Below are 27,392 nucleotides of genomic sequence, written 5' to 3'. Positions count from 1 at the left end.
GGGATCACATCGAGTTAAAAAGCTTCTGTACAGCATAGCAAACAATCAACAAAGTGGGGGGACAACCCATGGAATGGGAGAAAAAAGTTGCAAACTACCCATCTGACAACGCGTTAATAATTCAAATTATATAAGGAACTCAAACATCTCTATTAAAAAATCTAATTATCTGATCAAAACATGGGCAAATGATGCGTTTTTCTTTAGGTCTGTTGATTTCACAGTCTCTGGAGCATCTTACTGCCTTTATATTTTCTTTATTTCTCTACTTTTATTTAAACTCAAGTTCTGTAAAAGTCTCATTCATTCTCTTCACTTGGGCATCTCTACATATATCCACTTTCAGTCCTCTACCCTTCTGCCCTCATCTGGACTGGTTGCTTTCTATTTATGCTAGATTACAATTTAGTGACTTCCTTCCACAGCTGTTCTGAATCACAACGACTGTTTTCTAGGTGCCATATTCAGTGGTGTGCAGGTAAAAGTTTAACATTGGTTCTCGAAACATACATATAAACTAATTCTAATTTTTAGCATTTTCTGATTTTCATTTTGCAAATATTCCCATCATGACAGACATCAAGTTCCCAACTTGAGGTCACTGACCATAGAATGGGGAAGAGATGCCTCCTTCCCACCCCCCAACCAAGGCCAGCATCTCCCCAACACCACAAATTAGAGTCATTTTAACAGAGATACTTCTAAAGAACAGTCATCCATTTTCCAACTTAACAAAGCAACTTGGATATAATTTCATCTTATTTGGGGTCTCTGGGTCATTATTATAAACATCACAGTCAAGGGCAAAAAGTTGTGTCTCTAGAGATTATGACATTTAGAGAGAAAATACTAGCCAGTAAACCAAATGGCTAAATAACCAAAATGCGAGTTAAATAGAATAATTAGGTAAAAAATACAATGGTATTTTGTTTATTTTTGAAGTCTTTGTTGTTGTTAGTTAACTTTTCAAATTTGTAATAATCAAATCTAGTTTTCACAGTTTGTATAGTTGTTACAGCTGCCCTTCTCCATATTCTCGATATGCTCCCTTCTCTGTTTTTCATGTCTTTTTATTTGTACTCTTATTTCTTCCCACCTCAATTCATTTTTTTAAGTTCTCAGGGAATAAATATTAATAAATAGAGAGCGTGCCTTGAATATAAAATGCATATTTTATCATAAGTGGCATTAATTTGGCTTCTCTTTCATTACCTGTGTTTTCTTTAATATCATAAAAGAGAATGGTATCCATGCATCTACTGACAGAAAAGAAAATGAGTTTTTCTCTTTGAAAGTTCACCTTAAAGGTTTTTGTCATGCACAACTGCTTTGAAATAGCGTTGTTTTTCAGAATGAATGGCCTGCAGCTGCTCTTCAGGGTTTCATTTTTTTTCTTTCTTTCTTTCTTTTTTTTAGTATTTAATTATGTTTGGACATTTAAAAAATACATATTTGTATCACTGATGGGCCAATAAATAAAATGCTGCATAGAAAGATTCCCAGGAACTAATTTTTAGAGAAAGGTTCCTAGGGACTAATTAGAGTCACAAGCAGAGACAAGCAGGAAGTAAAAAACACTGTGCTGCTGCTTCTTTCCTTACTCTGATATTTTGCATTGTAACCATTTCTGAACATTTATGGATTCAGGAGATGAATCCTGAATGCATCCTGAATCATATCACGCCATGATCAGGAAATACCCGTGAAATGAATGTGGATCTGGTGTGGTTTTCTTTAGGCGTTCGCTCTCTTCTCTTTTCCTCCACAGCTTGCTGAAGGCAAATCTTGACCAGGGTGGGTAAATTCAGCTTACTGGATAGAGGACATTTCTTTTTTTTTTTTTTTTTTTTTTTTTTGAGACGGAGTCTCGCGCTGTGTCACCCAGGCTGGAGTGCAGTGGCGCGATCTCGGCTCACTGCAAGCTCCGCCTCCCAGGTTCACGCCATTCTCCTGCCTCAGCCTCCGAATAGCTGGGACTACAGGCGCCCGCCACCTCGCCCGGCTAGTTTTTTGTATTTTTTAGTAGAGACGGGGTTTCACCATGTTAGCCAGGATGGTCTCGATCTCCTGACCTCGTGATCCACCCGCCTCGGCCTCCCAAAGTGCTGGGATTACAGGCTTGAGCCACCGCGCCCGGCCGAGGACATTTCTTTATGTCCAAGAAAATTAAAGCTATTCAAGCATACACCTGTCACATAACTAGAAAAATACCTAGGGTGCCAATTTCTTTTCAAAGCTACAGTTTCCAGTGCCATCAGTATGGCTAATCACTGGATCATTTTATTAGAATTACTATTTTATCAATACAAAACTAGAAAAATGCCTGAAATGTGTAATGATTCGTGACCAAATACAGCAGGTGATATTGTAAAATTTTTCAATGTAGAATACAAGAAATACTGTTAGAACACGATAATGGCATTTTTGGTATTCACTGGACCATATGAAATGCATCTGTTTCATCATAAATGGTTGTGTATATATTGACACATTTTATAATTGTTTTAAAATGTCAAGATGTATGTAATACAATTATAATAAACTGTGGCATGTCTAAAATTGTAATGACCTCATAATTTCTGTTTGGTATTCTAAAAGGATGCTATCTAATCCAAGATGAATTTTCTTGTCAGTATATGATCTCAATAAAATGCAATTCAAAGGGTTTAACTCTAGTTTTAGATCAGAGTCTTGAGCCCAGAGTAAGTAAATGAGGAAGCTTCGTTTTGAACAGGTAGTTAGTCATTATCAGCATTGGCAATCTAAGGAAAGGAAAAGAAAGAGAACAGATTTGGCTAATGTATATTTCACACAGGAAAGCGGGGATAGGCAGGAGTTTTCGTTTTTTGTTTGTTTTCCAAAATTACACTAGTTCTAGTGTCGCAAGCCCGGAGTTCTTTTTGATCCAATGATGTTATACTAAGCCAATTGTTTTACTAAAAATAATGATATGAAATAAGCCAATCACAGAAAGACAAACTTCACATGCTGTCACTCATTTGTGGGAGCAAAAATTTGAAACAATTGAGCTCATGGAGATAGAGAATAGAATGATGGTTACCAGAGGCTGGGAAGGGGAGAAGAAGATAAAATGAGGATGGTTAATAAATGCAAAAATAGAGGTAGATAGAATGAATAATATCCAGTATTTGATAGTACAATGGGGTGATTATAGTCAACAATAATTTATCACACATTTTTAAACAATTAAAATAGTGGAATTGGAATGTTCCTAACAAAAAGAAAAGAGGAATGTTTGAGGTGATGGATACTGTAATTATCCTGCTGTGATTATTACATATGTATGTCTATATTAAGACATCACATGTACCCCATAAATATATATATATCATGTACCCCTAATAATTAAACATAACTTTTAATATAAAAATAAAAATGATGAACTTAAAACATTAAAAAATCTGTCTGGAATTTCTACTGTAGAAAATGATTTAAGAAGTGTATCTCTAACTCTCCAGATAGATTTAAAATCTATTTATACTTGAAGTTATAATGCTCAAAACTATCTTAGTATAGTTTCTGAGAGAAGGTGCAGAAAACAGCACATGAAATAAGAATGAAAATTCTAATAATAATGGTGACAAAAAGTGCAATTGAAGTTGAATATGCAGATTCCTCCAGCCATGAGATAAAGATTAAAATAACGTGATGATGCTTGGATTAGACACTAATGAACTTTATTTTTGTTCTTGTTGTTGTTGTAGATCTCAGCATTAGAGAGGCAGATCTTTGACTTCCTTGGTTTCCAGTGGGCTCCTATTCTTGGAAATTTTCTGCACATAATAGTTGTCATATTGGGTTTGTTTGGAACCATTCAGTACAGACCTCGATACATAATGGTGGTAAGTCTTATTTTTATCATTTCTCCTCATATAAACAATGCAACATTTCTATAAGAATAGAAATAAAATATTTCTAAGTGGCCCCTTCTGATATAATTTGGCATTGCTTTTCTAGTCCTCAAATATTAAATTTTGTTCAGAAGTGATTATCTGTGGAAAATACAATGTAATGAATGTTGTACAGTAAGATCAAAGCCACATGCTCAAAAGTGTATGATGACATGGTGTCCCTCACAATGTAACTGAATTCAATTTTTACATAGAAATTCAAAATAGGCTTTGGATACAGTAGGAGGTCTGCTTATTGTCTTGGTTATAGAATAGTTAGTTGCAATGTACATTAACTATTAGGGTATTAATTTATCAATTGACTGAAATGTCAATTTCACTGACATTTATCACTAACTCCAAAAAGCAAATCTGTCTAGCATAATTGTTTAATCACTGAAAACAATAATATATTTTAATTTTAATTGATTTAGGACATTACAAGTGCATGTATGGATGGATATTTCGTACACAACCCTAATGTATTGAATACTGGTTGATATTGAATATTTCTCCATTTGTCAAGATAAATTTGAAACAGATATCCAAAACATGGTCAGCACACACTCCATTATAGGACAGTTTAATGAGCTGTAGGCCGTGACCCAAAGTCTAATGAAAGCTATTCACAGTAATTACTTGTCTTTTCTATAACATAAAAAGAGGGTATTAATGTAGGCTACACATGTGAGAAGGTTGTGAGAAATAATAAGCATATATAATTGTTTTAAATTGGAGTAACATACTATAAAATGTACATTAAGCCTGTGTAAAGATACAGTGTTCAGTAGAATTACTGGGTATTTTCCTGGGATACACTGACATTGCCTCACTAGAAGAAAATCATAGACTTAAAAACATGCCATCTTTCCATTTTGACATAATCTAATTCTACCTGTGGAAAATAATAAAGTTATTATTTTTCTCTGTTAAATGCATCCATCCTCTATTTTGATTTTTAAACTTGTCTTTTTTATTTCTTTTACCACTTCACAGAGGTGTAGGTAACTGAATAGACTGCATTCAAATGGCCTTGGGAGCATTTGATGGCTCTCAATTTGCTGCAGGGGCTAAGCAATTTCTGCTTTACTTTCCTTCTCTTAGAGATAGCCTCAGCCAGGTATGGTGACTCACACCTGTAGTCCCAGCACTTTGGGAAGCTGAGGCAGGAGGATTGCTTGAGCTCACGAGTTCAAGAGCAGCTGGGGTTTTTTTAATAGAAATCTTGTGTTTACGAAAACTACAAAAAGTAGCCAGACATTGGGGCGCCTGTGGTCCCAGCTACTCAGGGGGCTGAGGCAGGAGGATCACTTGAACCCAGGAGATCAAGACTGCAGTGAGACATGATCATGCCACTCCGCTCCAGTCTGGGCGACAAAGAGAAACCCTGTCTCAAAAAAATAAAATAAAATAAATAAGTAAATAAAGATAGCCTCTGCTAAGTAACTGCATGATCTCCTAGAAGGGGGTTTCATGGAGTTGGACTGGCGGCCTAAGATGCTTTCATATCATGCATAATCAAGCTATTATTGAATTCTAAATGTGTTCTAATTTGTTACTACGAATATAGAGCAATTTTACTCATTACAGATTTTTGTTTTATGATGTTGGTGTTCTGCTGAGAAACAAAATACCTTGTGGCTTTGAAACCATAGTTGACTTCCAGAGAATGAAGCTGTAGGTAAACACCAGTGACATCTAGTCCTGTTGATTTTACCCTCTAAATGTTAACCCTATGCACGATTCACATAACTGCTGCCTTGGTTGAGGCTTATGTCTTCTCTCTTCTACGGGTGGACTTTGCCTCTTATTTTTCACCTTTCTTCCTTCCAATTTGCTCTTTGTGCTTTTCTTAAATTACTGGCCTAAAACCGCCACTGGGTCCTTAACTGGGTAAGATCTAAGAATATTCTTGCCTGATGTACTTGACCAAACTCATGTCTAACTATTCTTCCTTTTTTTCTTCCTTTGTCCCCCCACCTCCCTCCCTCCCTCCCTCTCTCCCTCCCTCTCTCCCTCCCTTCCTTCTTTCCTTCCTTCTTCCCTCCCTCCCTTTTCTCCCACCCATCCTCCCTCCTTTCCTTCTATCCTTCCTCCCTTCCTCCCTTCTTTCCTTCCTTCCCTCTTTCCTTTTTTCCTTCCTCCCTCCCACCCATCCTCACTCACTCCTTTCCTCCCTTCTTTCCTCCCTCCCTCCTTCTCTCCCTCCCTCCTTCCTTCCTTCCTTCCTTCCTTCCTTCCTTCCTTCCTTCCTTCCTTCCTTCCTTCCTTCCTTCCTTCCTTCCTTCCTTCTTCCCTTCCTCTCCCCATCCTCTTCCTTTACTCACTTCTTTGCTTTCTAACTTTCTTTCTCCATTTTTTCATTCACTTATTAATTCAAAAGATATTTATTGAGCTTCTACCCTATGTTTGGCACTGTGTTAAGTGTGGGCTATACTGGTGAGCAAAAACAGACTGACATATTCTCTGTCCTCCTGGGTGCTTACTTTATCGTTCAGTGAAGAGAGGTGTGCCTTTATCAAACAATTGTCCACATAAATGTTAAATTGCAACACATATGAAGGAGCACACTATGCCATGAGATGTCTAATGGGGTATCTGCCTGCAGCAGGGCAGTGGAGTTAGGCACCCTGCAGGGAGCTGAGAACTGAGGTCTGCAGTGCAAGTATGAGAGTGAGTCCACAAGGGAAGAATGGAGTGAAGGGGGGGGTCTGGGTCGGAGGCACCACAGGGCCCATAGAAGGGGGACTATCACAGCAGTTCTGATTTATTCATTAAGCATCTATTGAGGACCTATACTGTGCTAAGTTTGGAAAAATAGGAAAGAATTCAAATGTCAGAGGCCCTGCTCTGCAGGCACTAACCATGTAAAGAGTGAGGAGTTGCAGGTTCTGGGACTCTCTAGAAGTGAGTAAATGGCAGTGGAGAGGAATGAGACCAGCAGTGGGGCAAGGCCTGGGGGAGGGCCTGAGCCAGGTGTGGAGACCCAGGAGGGCTGAGAGTCTGCACACCTCAGTGTCATGGGCCTCCTGCTGCACCTGCCTCACCAGCCCCGTGCTCTGGTAGCCTTGCCTGGTGTTTGTGTCCTGGTCTAGCAATATTTCCTCAGTCTCTCATGGATACCTTCTTCCATACACGTTAATGTTGAATCGCTCTCTGCTCCTTCACCTCTAGTGTGTCTTGAGTATATTTTATAATTTGTTCATGTTTATGTCTTCTAGGCAAAATGTTCTTTGAGAGCATAGAACGTAATTAGTGCTCAGTACATATTTATTGATTACTTTTCCTTTTGCCCTACTAGTTCACAGAGTGCACCCATAATGAAACTGCTGTCACTTCTCTGTTGGTACTTTTTCCTTTGCTTCCCTCTCTCCCTCCTCCCTCCTGTGTGTAGAGGAAGGCAGTTTTAGGTCTTTCAGAACCTTCAAAGAAAAGCATCGACAAGACCAACGATCCATGTTTTTGCTCATCTTGATGGTCTTTTTTTATGGGTTATGCCAACCAAGTCTCTCTCATTTTATTTGCTATTTTATTCAGGGTCCTCTCTCAGGAAGGGGAGAGAAAGAAAGCAATAAATTGGTGTGAAAGCCCTCCACACCACGCATGTCATTAGGTTTCATTCTCACAAATATCCTACAGGGCATGTATTAACTTCTCTGATTTCCCAGAGGAGAAAAGAGGTCAGAAAATTTGAGTGACTAGCCCAAGGATCATAGGAGGTAGTGGAAGGCAGAATTGGATGTGTGCTGGCCTGTGATTGTTAGGTTCAAGAAGCTCTTGTAGCATGATCTGTGCTTTGCTTTCACCGGCAGATTCCAGATGATAATGTTACCATTGTCAGTATAAGTTGTGATATAGGAAATAGTCTTGGCCTACCTCCCAGTCAGATATCATTACCTTTATGAAAGATTACCTCTTATTCTAATATGGGTATAAATTATCTATTTGATAAAAGTACCTAAAGAATCATTAATCTGTGAGTATGGGAAATCTATTCACAAAAAAAAAAAAAAAAAAAAAAAAGGCCTTTTATAAAAAGAGCATGTTGTTTTTTGGGAAGGTTTTTTTTTTTTTTTTTTTTTTTTTTGAGAAGGAGTCTCACTCTGTCACCCAGGCTGGAGTGCAGTGGCGCGATCTCCGCTCACTGCAAGCTCCGCCTCCCGGGTTCACACCATTCTCCCGCTTCAGCCTGCGAGTAGCTGGGACTACAGGCGCCCGCCACCACGCCCGGCTAGTTTTTTGTATTTTTAGTAGAGATAGGGTTTCACCATGTTAGCCAGGATGGTCTCGATCTCCTGACCTCGTGATCCACCCACCTCGGCCTCCCAAAGTGCTGGGATTACAGGCTTGAGCCACCGCGCCTGGCTGTATTTTTTTTTTTTTTAATTCATTATTGAGTTGTTGTCACAAATGCTTTGGTTTGAAGCCACAACAAGTGGCCTGGAATTAATTCTGATATCAAAAAAACTGAAAACGAAGGTAACATATGTACCATTGGAGGCAGCAGCTTTTCAATGGCAGCGAGAAGAGTCCTGGAGCAGAAATCCATACTCACTTTCACAGTGAGGGGAAAGAGCTTTTTCATTGCAAGAGATTTTCCCTCAAAATTGCTTCTTCTGTTTTTAGTATTGGCTTCCTTTATTGGCCAAACCACCACACAGATAGGTCAACTAAGTTAACCCATTTCAAAATAAGAAACACTTTGGAGCACCAGGTATGTGCTAAGTGCTCACGCAGAGATTAATAAAATATGTATGCTCACTGCGACAATTAAATAGAGCTCTAGTTTTACAAAAACACAGATAATTTACTGCCATTTTGGACAAGAGACAGGGTTCATCACAGTTGAGTTTAAGTAATTGATCACCTTTATGAAACTGCTTTGGGTAAAGGACCATGAGTCTCAAGCTCTCCAATGACTAGTTTTTCCAAACTCTTGGAGTCTAAATCAAAGCTTATGAAAATTGTTTCTTTATCTACTTCTCCAGCACCTCCTGCATTACCCATTTGCCTGCCTCATGCCAGCCATGCTGAATGATTTGTATTTTCCAAAGACCACATGCTGCTCTTGCCTCTTCAGTTTGCCCATACTGCTCCTTCTGCCTGGAATGCCTTAATCTCTCTATCCTCTTGGAAAACTCGTAATAATCCTCAATTAAATAGTCACCTTTGACAGGCCTTGCCTGACCACTGAATGCGAGGAAAAGTGCCTCTTCCCTTCTGCTGCTGTAAATCTTGGTAAACTTTCTACTCCAGCACCCTGCCCGGCTGTCATCATTGCTTCTCTCCCTGTCTTGCCCCATTCAACAATGACTCCTGGAAGGCAAAACTGTGTCCATCTATTGCTGCATTCTAGGCCTATTCCTTTGTTCTAGGCCTATTCCTCTATGTACAGACCATTAGATATGCTTAATACTTGATTGAGCAAACAATAAATGAATCAAAGGTTATTGGATGAAAGGATTTTACAAGATGGAAGGGACAGGGATTTTTTTCTTTTTTAATCTCAGAGCATGTCAACAATGCACTGCTTTGCTTGTCTCAGCCTGAACTTGGCTGAGGGAATTATATGATAAAATAATATGTGCACCTACCAATAGCTGACTTACTCCTCAAGATTTATTTTTTTCTAAGAAATGTAATGTTGCGAGCTCCTGCCACTACAACTGAGGAGGCCTCCCGGCAAAGTCTATTAGACAAACCTCCCCAAATCGCAGAATCAAAGAGCAGTAATTCCCTTCCAGATAGCATCACACTATTAAGGTACAATTTACTACTTCTGTATTTATTTTTAGAATACAAAAACAACTTTGCCACATAGTATTCCTTTGCTCGTGAAAGTTTATTTTGGCTAAGGTGCAAGGTGGAATATGTACATTAGGGCAACCATTCCCAACCTTTTTGACACCAGGGACTCATTTCATGGAAGACAAGTTTTCCAGAGGTTGGGCGGGATGGTTTTGGGATGAAAATGTTCCATCTCAGATCTCAGATATTAGTTAGATTCTCATAAGTAGCTGCAGCTTAGATCCCTCATGTGGGTAGTTCACAATAGGGCTTGTGTTCATATGAGAATCTAATGCCACACTGATCTGACAGGAGGCAGAGCTCAGGCAGTACTGGTCTGTGGCCTGGAGATTGGGTACCTCTGGTTTAGAGGAATACCATGTTCAGTCTTGGGTTTTGAATGGACCTTATGTGCTTCTTTGGCTATAGACAGTATCAAGCAGTGAAATCATATTTACCCATCACAAGACATTGTTGTAAAATCAATTATTTCCTATCTGTTTACTCCTCAGTCAAATATATTTTATTTTACTTGTAAATTTCAAGATAAGACTTTTGTCCTAGAATTACTTAAATCTTTGTTATTTCATGGGTGATAATTTAATCAAGCAGGTTTTAACTCACTTGCAGATGAATTAGCAAATTTGTTTAACATTTTTTGAAATGATTAACCTTGAAATTAAAATTAGCTCAAAATTGCCTTTAAAAATTTTTAAAGGGTCAAGTAAATTTGAAAAGTCCACAATTTAGTTATCTGGACTTTTATGCAAATGCTTATGTGCAAAGGACACCTCATTTTAATCTGAATTGTTATATAGCAAAATTCTTCTGCTATGTCAGCATAAATCCCATTCCAGAGTCACTGCTCAACATGAAGTTGAGTGTTAGGTTTTGATTCGATTGTTAACGTCAAATCTAAATTCCTCTTCACCAATTATTGGCTGTGAGGCCTTGGGACATTTATTTGCTTTCTTTTTGTCATAGTTACCTCATTTGAAAAACCTGACCCACAAATCATTTTAAATGATTATATAATGTATGTGACTTGCTTACTATAGCCTAACACAGGGTAGATGTTTGACAAATGTTTGAGATGTTCCTATGTCTTTTTTCCCCCTTTACTAAAAAATGTTACAATGACTGAGCAAGAAACTTACTCTACATTTTTATTATAAGTCTGGCACATTGTATGTAATATAGCAAACTGATTTGTATAGGAAAAAATGAATGAATGACCTCTCTTGTAATTAGAAAATAAGCAAACTCAGAAAGTAAAAATAATTCATATTATAAACTAATTGCTTGATGGGGAAGAAATACGCTGGAAGATGTCCAAAGTTTATTTCCATTAAAAAGTGCTGAAATATCCTTGCAAAACTAGGATACATTTAGGAAGCCACATAGAATGCATAAACATTCCTTTTTCATTATTATAGGTCTTGTCTATGTGGATTTGGATTTAAAATATATACACTAAACATAAGCAAAGTAGAAGAGAGATGGAGAGATTATGCAGAGAGATTTTTTCTTATGTTGAAAAGCTTTCTTTACTACAAGTATATTTAGTATACCTAAATACATGATGTAAGCCTGCTTTATAATAACCCAATTGTATTTGTTTTAAAATAGAGAGTCTTATTTTTTAAGTTATTACTTCAGTTGAATTATAAATAAAATAACCCACTTCAAAAAGAAGATAGGGAAGATAGGCAGTCTCTTTGGCCATTGGTTATCCCAATACTTCTTGCCTAACTAAAATTCTATGGCCATATTTATAACTCTAGCTATCTCTTTTTATACCCATGATCAGATTTGTGTCTCAAGTGCACAGTAAGGTATAATTTATACCTTATAACAATTCAAAAATTGAAAATATATATCTTCTTTGTTCTCAGCAAAGAAACACAAATTTATTAGAAGAAACTTGTAAATGTATTAGAAGATATTACACAATATTGTTAAAACAAACAACACAAAAATTCCATATTATGCATGTCATACTAACTGTAAAATACTAAAAATACTGTCATTCTAAAATAAATTGCCAATTATAGAACATATATGAATAAAAATTTGAGATAAAATGGTAATTTGGTGAATTGTTCATTTGACAAATTGCTTAATTTGGTGACTGATTATCTTGCCATGAATCTATCATCCTTTTACTAAAATCTTTTAAAACAAAACCTACCCTGTATGCCTAAGCATCTCGGATAATCAGGTGTCAAATCCTAACTCTGACACTAAATAGGTGATTAAATGATTATCCCTCTACCTCAGTTTTAGTGTGATGATTGAATGACATGATCTATGTAAAGCACTTACCATAGTAGCAGGAACACAGAAAGCACCAGGATAATAAACCTTTTATTGTCCAAAACATAGGAACTGACAGTTGAGGTTTACATAGCCTGGTAATTTTGCCTCTGCAAGTTCAGAAGTAGCATCAAGATTACAACTTGTGAGAGATACTGAATACACTCCAATCACCACGTTTATGCTATGATCTTTAAATAGATGTGTTTTATTATGCATTTGTCATAACTATGAATTGATTCACTAAAAAATACCAGTGCGTTTAGGAGTTAGTCCTAATCATTAAGTCATATCATATGATTTTGTAATTAATTTAGTTTATTGCCTTACTTTAATATTGCTTTATTTTATGTTCTTTTCCTAACCTTTTTCAATGGCTTTTTTTCTCATGACTTAGAGGTTAGCATTGCTCTCCCATTTTGATATACTTATAATTAGATTTATGTAGAATGAAAGATATCAGACACTAGATGCCATCTTGCTAGCAAGAGCTTCAAAACTTATTGAAAGTTCAAACTTTACCAAGTCCACTTGTACTAGAAGACCTTATGAACAGAATGTATTACAGCATCAGCAATATCTGCGTGTACCAAAAATCTCACTATATTTTTACTTATCTTAACTTTTTTTTTTTCATTTGCCTAATTCTCACTTCAACTTACCACTCAACCAGCTGCAGGAGCTTGACTTTCTGAGAGTGTGCAGCCATTAACCTAAAACTAGGCAGCCGAGACCTACAAGTCATCAAGCTGTTTTCCAGCTAAGTGGAGTCAGCTGAAATTAAGTGCTTTCTTTCTTTTCTTTTTTTTTATTATTATTATACTTTAAGTTCTAGGGTACATGTGCACAACTTGCAGGTTTGTTACATATGTATACATGTGCCATGTTGGTGTGCTGCACCCATTAACTCATCATTTACATTGGATATATCTCCTACCGCTATCCCTCCCCTCTCCCGCCTCCCCACAATAGGACCCAGTGTGTGATGTTCCCCTTCCTGTGTCCCAGTGATCTCATTGTTTAATTCCCACCTATGAGGGAGAACATGCGGTATTTGGTTTTCTGTTCCTGTGATAGTTTTCTGAGAATGATGGTTTCCAGTTACATCCATGTCCCAACAAAGGACACGAACTCATCCTTCTTTATGGCTGCAATGTATTCCATGATGTATATATGCCACATTTTCTTAATCCAGTCTGTCACTGATGGACATTTGGGTTGATTCCAAGTCTTTGCTATTGTGAATAGTGCCGCAATAAACATAGGTGTGCATGTGTCTTTAGAGCAGCATGACTTATAATCCTTTGGGTATATCCCCAGTAATGGGATGGCTGGGTCAAATGGTATTTCTAATTCTAGATCCTTGAGGAATCGCCACACTGTCTTCCACAATGGTTGAACTAGTTTACAGTCCCACCAACAGTGTAAAACTGTTCCTATTTCTCCACATCCTCTCCAGCACCTGTTGTTTCCTGATTTTTTAATGATTGCCATTCTAACTGGTGTGAGATGGTATCTCATTGTGGTTTTGATTTTCATTTCTCTGATGGCCAGTGATGATGAGCATTTTTTCATGTGTCTGTTGGCTGTATGAATGTCTTCTTTTGAGAAGTGTCTGTTCATATCCTTTGCCCACTTTTTGGTAGGGTTGTTTGTTTTTTTCTTGTAAATTTGATTGAGTTCTTTATAGGTTCTGGATATTAGCCCTTTGTCAGATGAGTAGATTGCAAAAATTTTCTTCCATTCTGTAGGTTGCCTGTTCACTCTGATGGTAGTTTCTTTTGCTGTGCAGAAGCTCTTTAGTTTAATTAGATCCCATTTGTCAATTTTGGCTTTTGTTGCTGTTGCTTTTGGTGTTTTAGACATGAAGTCCTTGCCCATGCCTATATCCTGAATGGTATTACCTAGGTTTTCTTCTAGGGTTTTTATGGTTTTAGGTCTAACATTTAAGTCTCTAATCCATCTTGAATTAATTTTCGTATAAGGAGTAAGGAAAGAATCCAGTTTCAGCTTTCTACTTATGGCTAGCCAATTTTCCCAGCACCATTTATTAAATAGGGAATCCTTTCCCCATTTCTTGTTTTTGTCAGGTTTGTCAAAGATCAGATGGCTGTAGATGTGTGGTATTATTTCTGAGCACTCTGTTCTGTTCCATTGGTCTATATCTCTGTTTTGGTACCAGTACCATGCTGTTTTGTTTACTGTAGCCTTAAAGTATAGTTTGAAGTCAGGTAGCGTGATGCCTCCAGCTTTGTTCTTTTGACTTAGGATTGTCTTAGAGATGCGGGCTCTTTTTTGGTTCTATATGAACTTTAAAGCAGTTTTTTCCAATTCTGTGAAGAAAGTCATTGGTAGCTTAATGGGGATGGCACTGAATCTATAAATTACCTTGGACAGTATGGCCATTTTCACAATATTGATTCTTCCTGTCCATGAGCATGGTATGTTCTTCCATTTGTTTGTGTCCTCTTATTTCACTGAGCAGTGGTTTTTAGTTCTCCTTAAAGAGGTCCTTCACATCCCTTGTAAGTTGTATGCCTAGGTATTTTATTCTCTTTGAAGCTATTGTGAATGGGAGTTCATTCATGATTTGGGTCTCTGTTACTGGTGTATAAGAATGCTTGTGATTTTTGCACATTAATTTTGTATCCTGAGACTTTGCTGAAGTTGCTTATCAGCTTAAGGAGATTTTGGGCTGAGACAATGGGGTTTTCTAAATATACAATCATGTCATCTGCAAACAGGGACAATTTGACTTCTTCTTTTCCTAACTGAATACCCTTGATTTCTTTCTCTTGCCTGATTGCCCTAGCCAGAACTTCCAACACTATGTTGAATAGGAGTGGTGAGAGAGGGCATCCCTGTCTTGTGCCAGTTTTCAAAGGGATTGCTCCCAGTTTTTGCCCATTTAATATGATATTGGCTGTGGGTTTGTCATAAATAGCTCTTATTATTTTGAGGTACGTTCCATCAATACCGAATTTATTGAGCGTTTTTAGCATGAAGGGCTGTTGAATTTTGTCAAAAGCCTTTTCTGCATCTATTGAGATAATCATGTGGTTTTTGTCTTTGGTTCTGTTTATATGCTGGATTACATTTATTGATTTGCCTATGTTGAACCAGCCTTGCATCCCAGGGATGAAGCCCACTTGATCATGGTGGATAAGCTGTTTGTTGTGCTGCTGTTTTCGGTTTGCCAGTATTTTATTGAGGATTTTTGCATCGATGTTCATCAGGGATATTGGTGTAAAATTCTCTTTTTTTTTGTTGTATCTCTGTCAGGCTTTGGTATTAGGATAATGTTGGTCTCGTAAAATGAGTTAGGGAGGATTCCCTCTTTTCCTATTGATTGGAATAGTTTCAGAAGGAATGGTACCAACTCCTCCTTGTACCTCTGGTAGAATTCAGCTGTGAATCCATCTGGTCCTGGACTTTTTTTGGTTGGTAGGCTATTAATTATTGCCTCAATTTCAGAGCCTGCTATTGGTCTATTCAGGGATTCAACTTCTTCCTGGTTTAGTCTTGGGAGAGTGTAAGTGTCCAGGAAATTATCCATTTCTTCTAGGTTTTCTAGTTTATTTGCATAGAAGTGTTTATAGTATTCTCTGATGGTAGTTTGTATTTCTGTGGGGTCGGTGGTGATATCCCCTTTATCATTTTTTAATCTTAACTTTTTAACATGTTTTCCAACTAAATTTCCAGTGATTTGGAGCTTTAACTCATTATTGTAATTGTATTATTCTTAAAAATGAAAGCAAAGCTCCTTTCAGAAAAACAAATGCATGATGGAACATTAAATGTAACCAATTATAGGACTACACTACTACATGAGATTATTTTTAAAATTCATAAATGACAGAATACAAAATATAAATTGAATTTCATAAATAGTTAAAAGCTTCTGATAAAGTTTCTGTTAGTAACATAGTTATATTATAAAATCTAAATTTTATAATTCCATTATTTGACCCAGCATAGAATAAGCTAAGGTAATGATTTCAATATTTATTTTAATTTAAAAACAATATGCAATGTTTGTAATCACTGATCTTGAATGATAATTCAATTAATAAGTCTGCTTACGACATGAGGAATTCATTCATTTTTGTGATAAAAGAAAGTGAATAGGCAAACTGTTGTATTTGATATGGTATTTGTATTCTACAGTAAGTACTATCCTCAGTCATCCTAGCTAGTGTGTATGTCAGTTTTCTGTGCCTCAATTTCTTTGTCCGCATAAGAAAGTGACTGGATGAGGGGAGCCCTAGTCCAATCATCGATTCTCCATTGATGAGTCTCTCAATCTAGGGCTACTTTAATTAAGACCGACTAATACTCTGGGAGAAGGTATTTCCTAATACATAATATCTTAATAATAAATTAATCAGTAAGACCAGTAGGTTTAAAATTTGTTGGATGGATATGTTTGGAAGATATGAAAATCTGTTGTTCATTTCCTCATTCTTAATCCTATTTATTAATTTCTCTGCTTTAAAATATTTTATATGATTATATTTTTATTACATGATCAAATCAGAGGCACATATTCTACTCTTAATAAAACAGTCCAACAAATGAAAGTTTGTTAATTTTGTACTCCATGCATGTTTTTTCCAAACATGGTCTTCTTTCAGTCCTAGGTTTCAATAAATATTCCTTAAAATGTGACAGTTTTATACTATGACTTAAAGATGATAGAGAGCCCACAGAAGATTTGCATAATTGTGTTCCCTAGAAAAGATAATACTCAGAAAACAGAAATCAAATCAACATTTTGGTTTAACTTGTACCTGGAAGCCAGCAAAGCACTTTAAAAGTAAATCTAACTTTGCTGGTGTCTACTGAAAGCAGTAGAAACTATTGGATTTTTAATTTCTGGAAAGCTTAGGGGACCACATAGAGAGCACTCTTTTCTGAGCGCTCCCTGTCAGTTTCTTCCCAGAAGACAGACTTATTGACATTTTTATTATTGATTTATTTGGTATACATGCCTTTCATCTCCACATTTTTCTTCTCTTTCTCCCTCCCCCATTTCTATCTAGTATACAGTGTGGACTGCCCTCTGGGTCACCTGGAATGTGTTCATTATCTGCTTTTATTTGGAAGTAGGTGGACTCTCAAAGGTGAGTTTATCATGGTTTTAAAGTACACTTTAAAATGAGTACACTTCTAGGTATTGTGACTACATAGATATATTGGTATATAGATATATATATATACACACAGAGAGAGAGAGTGTGTGTGTGTTTGTGTAGAATGATGAAATGCTATTCAAAAAAGACTTTAGGTATAGTGTGAGTGTGTGCGTGTGTGTGTGTAGAATTATAAAATTCTACTCAAAAAAGACTTTAGGTACCATTTAGGAAAGAATGATCTTAGGTGTATGTTAATATAATGGAACTTAGGAGTATGTTAATATAATGGCACTTCAAAACAACTGCCTTCTGGTTTAGTTTGTTATACTGAAGTGGGACTCAACTTCCTGTGTATCCTCATGTCCATTTTAAAAAGACATAATATAGTGACTTCAGGTCTAAATGTTAAGTAGAAAATGGTTTTGAACATGCTTGTGTTTAAAGTAGGAAAAGGGATTGACAAAGATGTTAACGTAACAGATATGGATGGCAAGTTTCTGTCTTTGCTGGAATATTAATAGTGGAAAAAACTGACAAAGAACAAAACCCTTATATAGCATGTTTACTAAGAAGTAAATGCATCAGTGTGGTGATTCCTATTTTGAAATTTTAATCAAAGAGAAGACAGTTGTCTTAATGCGGCAATGATACACACGTTATTTCTGCCTGTCTAAAACTGTCAGCAAAGCACATGATTTTATTATGCCTCCTGCAAAAATGTCTCACCACCCAAATGTAAGAACAACTTGAGTTAAGTTTCTAGTTCTGTTTCTTAAACAGTTTTTGTGTGAACCAGCACAATTTTCACTATAGAGAAGAAGCTTAACAGTATGATTACAAAAAGTATAAAAAAGCTGTCATATTTTAAAACTTCTCATTATCAAATATATTTACGCTAACTTATTCTACTGTTTTATAACAGTCTCAGATTTTCAAAGTAACGTACTTGTGGCTTAGATTTTAGGAAATGTGTCTTGAGCAGCAAGGATGCTTTTAGAATTGTTGGGTTCCATTGAAGTCCTTGTGGTAACAAAACATGATTGATTCACCCAAGCAGCAAAAACCCCTGAAGGATTTTTCCAGAGCCTCCAGAGGTGGTTACTCTTTTTTTTCTCCACTGTAATAACTGTAATTAGAACTAGTCACCATTTTCTCACATTGACAAATGTATTCAGGAACCAGAAATAACGTTTCCACTATTGAGTTCCATATATTTGGACTCACATCTAACTTAAATAATTATGCTAGTGATTGTAGTGCACCACTAATTTCTAAGACATAAAAAAGTACTTAAATTAATGCTCAGTTATATTCTATAAATGCAGATTATGAAGTAAATAATTTTCAAATGCAAATCTTATGAATAAAATAATTACAAATAATATGTTAAGCTCAACATTTTCAACCCATTGCATTTTGTATCTTGCTATTTGAATGGTCATTTTGATCATATTTTTTATTTCACTTGGTAGAAATTATTTTTTCTTCTATATACACTAATTTGGGGTAAATTAGACCAGAGAAATTTGTCCTACAAAATTGGCTTCACAGTATTTTGAAAGAAGGCCGAATTTTGAATCATAAGTCTTTAGTCCAAATCTTTTCTTTAGCACTTATTAACTGTGAAATCTGAGGCAAATCATTTGGCTCCATGGAATCTCTGTGAAAAATAATAAGATCAGCTTTGCCAATAATAATAGTAGTCAATGTTTATTATACACATGACATGCGGTAACTCAGGTAAGCTTTGAAACAAATCTGTGAAGTGATAGAACAAATAAGTAAGTATCTGCAGTCATTTTTTTCATGTAACTCTGATTTCCCACTGCTGCTCAAGGTTATTTTTGTGAATTTTTGTAACTACTTTTCTAATATCCATGTGCATGTCTAAAAGTTTTTATCTCATTTCTTTGGGCACAAGGTTGAAAACATGAACATAGTAGTCCTGGTTACTCATTTTATTACCTATTTAAATGCCATTAAGCAGTCAACCAAGTATTCTAGGTCATTAAAAAGATAGATGACTCCAAAAGGAGCATCCTAAAGATTTTCTGTTGGTCTCCTATTTACTGCCTCAAAGACTGGTAACATCTCCCTTGTTAGCCACAGTTTAGCCTCAATTCCAGTCTGTGGGAAATCTATTTTGGAAAATAGAGCAAAGTTAAAGACCCTTGACAAACACAAATACCAGCCACTTTTCCAGGCTGGTTCCATTGTATAGGAAACTCCTTGTCCATATGAGCTTGTTTATATATTAACTTTCTAGATTCTCCATCTCCTGCTAGTTCATGCAGGTGCCTCTTGGAATTACCCACTCAGATAGATTAATAGAAACCTCCCTATACTGTCAATTTGGTCCAAAATATACATTCTGGGATAGTGAATCTTTCTTTAGAAATGAGATCCAGAGTGATTTCCACAACATCTCTATGGATTTGGGTGTTATTCCAATGACAGACATGGCCTATGAATAGTACATTTGTACGCTAAGGTGTTCTTTTGCTGACAATTTGTATTCATGGAGTGACAGCAGTCCTGTCTCACCTGAAAGATAGTGAGCTGGCTCATGGGCAAGAGAGCCTGGAAACTGAGATTCTTACAATGCTGGGCAGGCTGACAGTGCTGCACACTCTTGTGTTTTAAAAAGATCATTTTAATTTCTAGTAATATAAATACCGATAGATGTAATCCACATAAGCAAAAACTGTTTAGGATATTCATTAACATTTAAGAGTATAGAAAGGTACTGAGGCCAAAAAGCTTGAGAATCACTCCCATAGAGTAACGAATATAACTAGCTAACTAATTAACTAACTAAATAAAAATAATGCAAACAGTAAGAAACAAAAGCAGATGGTACAAATAAAAAATAAATAATGATATGGTAGATTAAAACACAGCCATGTCAATGATTATATGAAATGTAAATAGACTAAGCACTCCAGTTAAAGACAGAGATTAGAACAATGGATTTTTTAAATGACAATAGTTGATGTTATTTATATGAAATACACATTAAATATAAATACATACATATATTTAAATTAGAAAAGATGGAAAATATATACTAGGTAAACAATAATCAGAAGAAAACCTCTGTAGTCATATTAATGTCAGAAAAAAAGTAGACTTCAAATAAAGAGTATGAATAGAGGTAGACAGAGATGTTTTATAATGATAACGGGTCAATGTATTAAATAGACAAAATAATTCAAAACTACACCAAATAACTGAATTTTAGAATACATGGGGTAAAAATTGCCAATATTAAAGGGGGAAATTGAAAAATCCATTAATGTAGGGGGAGTTTAATACCCCTTTCTTGCTTATTGAGAGAAAAAGTAGACACAATTCAGTGCAAATAAAATATTTGAACACCACTATCAAACAACTTGTCTGTCATATAGAGGATAATACCTTAAAATTACAAGATATATTTTCTATTCATGTGCGTATGAACAAGGATCAAGATGGTATTCTGGGCCATAAGCAAGTCTCAATAAATATTGAATGACTGAAATAATACAGATAATATTCTCCCACCACAAATACAAGAGTAATTTATAATTGTTAATAATTCACAAATCAAAGAAGAAATTTAGAGGAAAATTGAAAAATAAAAGTACATAATTAAAAAAACACTCTTCTTTGTGGATGAATTCCTATCAGTGTTTAGAGGAAGAAATGTAGATTTAAGTTGCTTATTAGAAAAAACGAAAAGTTAAAAATCAATGATAGACACTTTCATCTTAAGAAGAGCAATTTGACTAACATCCCATAGTTGTTTCTTTGAAAAGATTAATAAACTAATAAGCATGTAGTAAGGTTGATCCAAAAAAAGAAGAAACAATGCAACTTATCAATTCATTAAAGAAAGACGTGACATAACTACAGATTCAACAGAAATTAAAAGATTAATAGAAAAAAATCAAAAATATTGATAGCAAAGAATTTATAATTAAATATCTTTCTACAAAAAAAAATCAAAACAGAAACAATTGGTTTGCAGTTGGTTAAGGAAACAGAATTTTCTGTTTAAAAATTTTGGGGTTAGTAGAAAAATGTCAGCTTGCTAGGGGGTGTGACTTTCTTTAAGCCTCTGAGGAAAAAACTTAGAACAGAAGGCAATAGTTAAAGTTTAGTCTTCTCTTCCCCCAAATCTGGGCTCTGTGTACTAGCAGATCTGTTAGGTGGGGATCCTCAGTGGGGGTCTGTTCAGATGTTGTCTTTAGTTTCTGTAGGGAAAGCAAATATCTCTGGAGCTTTACCTCCCTTGGCTATTGTTAAGGCTACTATTACTTTCTTGTTTAGCAAGTTACTTAATTACCTCTGGGGCTAGCTAGATGTCTGGAATTTCTCTTTTAAAAAACTTTACAATTTTCCTTTATTTCCCTGCTTGGAGTTTAGAAGGACTTCAAAAAAAGGGTTAGGGTGAAGGTCCTTGCTCAGCATCAATCTATCAAACATAAGAAATAAATAATGCTAATCTTACTCAAACTCCTACAGAAAATACAGGAGGAGGGACCATTTCACAAATAATTTGGTGAGCTAACAAAATCCTGATACCACCTTACAGACAAGAATTAAATTGACCTCTGTGCTTTAGCAATCCTTGGCCATCTCTCCAGGAAATTCCTCATTAGGCATGCTGCCAAGAGGGACTCCACATGGTGAATTGTTTGTCACTACCTGATCTTCCCTCCTCTTCTCTCCCAGGCTCTTTGTTAAGATCAAAAATTCTGGCTCCTTTATAGATCAAATCGAATCAGCTCTACCTTTTTCTTTCCCTCACTAATCCAAGCTATTTCCAGGCATCCTCACTTTCCTTATCTACAAAGGCCCAACCAAATGTATTCCTTAAAAATGAGCTCTCTGTCCTGCAGATGAGAAATGTCACTCCATCACACGGCAGAAGCATCTACAGTCAGATTGTATTTAAAGACTGTTTTTTAATTCCCCATTACATTTCACTATATTTTGAAGTGGTAGTTATTATTAATCCTAATAGTTTGTTCTAATGGAAATAGACAATGATTTTAGATTTTGTTTTCTTTCTTTTCCTTCCTTCCTTCCTTCCTTCTTTCCTTCCTTCCTTCTTTCTTTCCTTCCTTCCTTTCCTTTCCTTTCTTCTTTTTCTTTTCTTCTTTTTTTGTCAGGGGCAAGGGTTCTTTTTGGTTTGATTTTCCCTTCTTTTTGGTTGATTTTCTCATAATAAAAAATATGAATTACAAATATAAGTTGCAGAAACTAGATAGACAAGAAGGAACATCATTTTTGCTTCAAACATTTGAAGACCACTGCCACGAATATTTTGATTCCAGTTTATTCTCATTCTGCTGTGTTTCCATGTTTTTTCTCTCCTGTTTTTCGTATTACTGTTGAGATAATACTATAGAGAACATTGACACACTGACTTTTTAAAAATTGGACTTAATGAAAAACATTTTCATGTTGTTACTAAAGTCTTGGTTAACATTTTTAATTTTTGTATTATATTACATCAAACATGAAGAGTTTTATTTCTGCTCTTTCTTTAACAGGAGCTGTTAAAGGCTCGTGATACATTTTGCTAAATTTCTTCTTGGAAAAGTATACCATTAGCTGCAAAATATGAGTATCTAGATCTAGAGTGTCATTAGTACAAGTTAGTCTGTTTCACCATTTTGGGGTTTTTTTTTGGGCTATTTTCATGGTGGAAAAAAAATGCTTATTTCTTTGTTTAAAGTATAATTTTTTTTATTTCTTCAAAGTTAAATATCTCTTAATGTGCGTGATAATCAGCTTTATTTTCACTTTTTGTTAATAGGGTTTGCCTTTTTATATTTTGTGTTTTAGTAATGATGTTTTTAGACTTTAGTCTCTATGGAGCATAATTTTGTTCTGTTTTTCAAGGTGAAAATCTGAATAAATATTTTACCAATAACTGACCAATGGCAAAAACAGTATTTACTTAGTAGGAAAAAAAATTCACTGATTTTTTTTCTGCTGGTTTATGATATAATACATTTCTATAAGATCTATTTCTAGGATATCATCATTTTTTGGCACATACTATTTTATATTAGTTTGTATATACTTTATAATAGGAATTATCTCTCTGCAATCCAGTCTTCCCAAGTCTATGATTTAACCTCATACATTTGGTTTTACAAATGATTTTAGAATAAATCTGTTCGAATATATACAGTGTGTATTATATATCTCATTTTAGTTTTGTTTTTATTCCTTATATTTAACTTTTAATTAATTTAGTAAAGATTGAGAAAAGTTTATGTTAGAGAATTCAGGAGGAAAGTTTTGAGTAACAGAATCAATTATAGAGTATGTGAACTAATAGTTCCAACATCAAACTCCTTATAAACTATTCATCACAGATTGTGTTAATATTCTTGGGTCACTTGACAGAAATTATTGTTGCAGTTTCCTTACTCCTTAGTTTAGCAAGGTACGAGTTCTTAATCCATGACCAAGAAGCATAAGGCACGCGGACACCGGAGAGTGAATAAGGCAGAGTAGGATTCATTAAGCAACAGAAAAGCTCTCAACAGCAAGAGGAGATCCGAGAGTGGATTGCCAGAAATGGGGCTGAGTTTGGGTCTTTTATGTGGCAGAAACAAGGTAGTCTTCTGTGTGTTCTGCCTTAATGAGAGGGGTAAAGCTGCCCCTTGCGGGTGTTGCATCCGCGCATGCCTAAGTTTGGCTAGAGTGATTCCATGTTGATTATTACTCATGAGTGCCTAAGCGAAACCCACAGAGGGTGGGTGGGAGCAAAATTGCAATGTTAGTGATATTACAAATGGCCCTGGGTCAATTTAAGGACATTTAGCGGATTTATTTTGCCTTCACCTAAGTTGGGACAGTCCCTTCTGAGCAGACATCCTGGTATAAGAGGGAGTTCTTAACCACATTTCCACCTGCTATCTACCCCACAGGGGCAGTGCAGATGCATTCCCATGGGCTCTGTCTCTCTCCTTAGACCCTCCCACTCTATCTGCCTAGCCAGCCTCTAACTGCCCCCACTCTCCTTATGTCTAGCTAATTCATGTAGAAGGGACACTGTGTTGGAGGGACAACAGAGGCCAGAGAAGCAGGAGACAGGAGGACAGGGTTTGGAACAGCTAGGAGTTTAGGTAGACACTGGAGGCTCAGAGGAATGACAGTCTTTTCAGAAAGGCACAGCTGAGATGCAAACAGGATCCAGCTGTTGTCCACCTGCTCACTATTTAAATTACTAGGGTGGGATAGAGGGAGGGTGTAATGACCCCAGCTGGATCAACATCTGCCTCTTTGCCACGGGAAGACAGGGTTCAAGATTAGAGGTCTCACTGATTCCATAAACTGAGAAAAAGCTAATTTCAATACAAAACAAAATGGGGTAGTCTCAAGAAAAGAGAGACAACCATGGTCACCACAGAGCATGTCTTAACCATTCTTATCAACTAATAATGTATATTCTCAGGGGCATAAACAATTATGCCTCTTGCCTATTATGGGATTCTTGATCACAGCCTCCAGACATTCCCTTTCCTTTTGTCTCATCTGCCAGCCTGCCCTGCAGCAGGCATTTGTTACTGTGGTCTTGAGTGTTTTAGTTTTCCCCATGCCTTCTAGCACTTGAAGGTAATGGATGCCTTGTTTTAAAGGAATGTGTATATGTATGGTGGTGTGGGGAATGACTGTGGGTAGGTAACTAAAAGTGTCTGTCTATACTTGTATAATCTCCTGAAGCCTCAATTTCCTGTTCTACAAAATGAGGAAAGCCACAACAATAATCATATTGGGTTGTTGAAAGAATTAAATAATACCTATACAGGGCTTAGAAATGATCCTGGCATATTGTGAGGTTTCAGTAAATGGTGTTTCTCATTATTACCATCAACATCATCATCTTTATTATTATTGGAGAAATTAACAGACATCACGATCCTCATCCTGAAAACCTTTGGGACATATTTATTACTATGCCAGAGCTGTAAAAGGGAAAAATTGTAGGACTGAGTGACTTGTTTAAAAATATGAAAGAGTCCCTTGTGATAGGACCTCAGAACTGCATATTAACTTCACAGCTGTAACAGTATTAATTAAATGATTTCCTCCAACATGTAAATAGCTTTTCTATATACATCAGCAGCCAGATTCTCCTGGTGTCCCTACCACTTCCCCTAGGAGTACTTTAAACATCTTTGGAAGTCGCTAAGGCTATTTTTCATGCCACACTTTAAGATCATCAAGGGCACAATTAATAAGTTATTGCTGCTTGTTTGAAAGTTACAAGACTTGAAATAATTTTTTCATCCCAAGGAATACATTTAGAATTAAATATGAAAACCTATCTTATTTGCTACACTTAAAGTTACTGAAAAATAAGTTATCTTGAGAACCCAAGTTTTAATACTTTTATTCCAAAAAAATTAGTCCAATCTGTCTCAATGGCATCTTTTAATTATTTTGCATTTAAGATAATTTAAACATTTCTAGGTATATTTTACCTAGAAAATTTAGGTTAATATTTCTCCTAATTGACTTATCTTGAAAGGTTTGGTACTTACATACTAGTAGTGTTAGATAATTTTCAGTGTGTCACATTTTCATAGAATTCTGAATCCATACAACTGTGCATGAGCATAACTGACATAAAAATGAATGAAAGACATTCTACAAGGACTTATTTTATATTAATCATGAGCTTTGATCAAAGACCTTCTAAAATCTTATAGGCAAGGGACAGGGAAGGGAAATGGACTAACTCTTACTGATTTCCTACATGGCACAGGGGCTTTCCATCAGTTTTTTCCATTTTATCCCTACCTCAGAGGTAGACATTAGTATCTTTATTTTATAAATGAGGAACCTCAGCTAGGAATGGCTAACTTGCTCAAGGCACATAGCAGTAAACTGAAACATTGGGTCTTAATGCTTCCTTCCCAAGGCCACTTCATTTCCCATTATAGCAAGTTGCTTTCTACACAGAAGGAAAACCCACCTGCATTTGTTTCTCTATGTCATGTTTTAACAACTATGCTTTTTCTAACTTGTGGATATTTTGATTCTTGGAGAAATTTAAGCCATTTCCCCAGAAGGCCATAATAGCACTTTACTGTCCTCTTTTGACTTAAATTGACACCATCATTCATGAGGGCCCTCTTTTTAAATCTTCAGTTGAATAGTTCACCTGAGCAGCCAGGCAGCATCAGTGAAATAGTTCTTCCTCTACAAGGCTCATTCTTATTACTTACCCTGAATTGTTCCTTTGCACTTACTGGGAAAATTCTTTTTCTTGATCAAGATTCATTTTCCTTCAAGGTTGGATTCTTCTATCAACTACAGCTTTTGGGCAGACAATTTCCAGTAAAAAAATTCTAGACAGTCAATTCAGAGTTCAGTGCATGAACAACTGCAGAGGAAACAGAACTCTCAGTTTCCCTCAGCTGCTTAAAATCTATCCATTGTCTTTTATAAACATTCAAATATTTTTGCATCTCATAGAGTTATTTTTCTGATAGTAGTTTGAAATTAAATCAAGGATATATAGTATCTTTCCTTTTTTATTTAAACAAACACAACCTACTGAATCTAGTAATGAGTTTTTAAGTCACATTTATATTTTCTTTTTTATATCTTCCTTCCTGGACGTTTTCCAAAAGGAATCTTAAAATGTGATGCTTAAAGAGGAATGGAGGTAGGGTACAGAATGTCTATATTCAGAAATAACATATCTGGCAAATTGTACAGAAATAGCATCCTAGAATCACAGTCAAACTATGCCTACTTCTGGAACTACAAGAATAATATCCTATGCACTATACTGTATCCTGAAGTAAATGGGATGTCTGTCTATATCAATGGACACTTTGGGAAATATATATATTCATTTCACTAGAATATCAAAATATTTCAGGTTCTGATCTAATATATTAGTAGGTATGTATCCTGCTGAGATAAAGGAATATTTTTGTCTATAATATTGACTGATGGTGGTGGTAGTGGCCATGAGTATCTGCCCAGTTATTAAGGATCTGTAAAGGAAGAATCATCGCAATCTGCTTCCAGGTACTAAATCTAAATGAGAACCAAAGGCCTGAAAATATTCGTTGTTATGTTTGGTTCCTACACAATCTTTATCCAAAGAGAAGCAATTGTATCCTTTTAAAAAATAGCAAGGCAATGTAAATATAGGTATGAGTTTCTTATTCCAAAAATTTAAGCTACATCTTTTCCTTTGGCATGAGTCTAAGTGAACATA

General features: G+C 35.9%; 1 protein-coding gene across 4 annotated transcripts in view; it reads left to right on the top strand.

Moving 5' to 3' along the window:
* The window catches only part of LOC105482223 (sodium/potassium transporting ATPase interacting 3), a 656,509-nt gene that overhangs the window by 246,877 nt on the left and 382,240 nt on the right, over nucleotides 1-27,392 (top strand). For all 4 annotated transcript variants that reach the window (XM_071068182.1, XM_071068179.1, XM_071068178.1 and 1 more), the window contains exons 2-3: nucleotides 3,726-3,863; nucleotides 17,057-17,137. In XM_071068182.1, the coding sequence (XP_070924283.1) occupies nucleotides 3,726-3,863; nucleotides 17,057-17,137 (219 nt within the window). The remainder of the gene's footprint in view (nucleotides 1-3,725; nucleotides 3,864-17,056; nucleotides 17,138-27,392) is intronic.

This window comes from Macaca nemestrina, chromosome 8 (genome assembly GCF_043159975.1).
Source record: "Macaca nemestrina isolate mMacNem1 chromosome 8, mMacNem.hap1, whole genome shotgun sequence".
Lineage (NCBI taxonomy): Eukaryota > Metazoa > Chordata > Mammalia > Primates > Cercopithecidae > Macaca > Macaca nemestrina.
The sequence above is the reverse complement of the archived record's forward strand: the minus strand, read 5'-3'. Positions and strand labels throughout refer to the sequence as shown.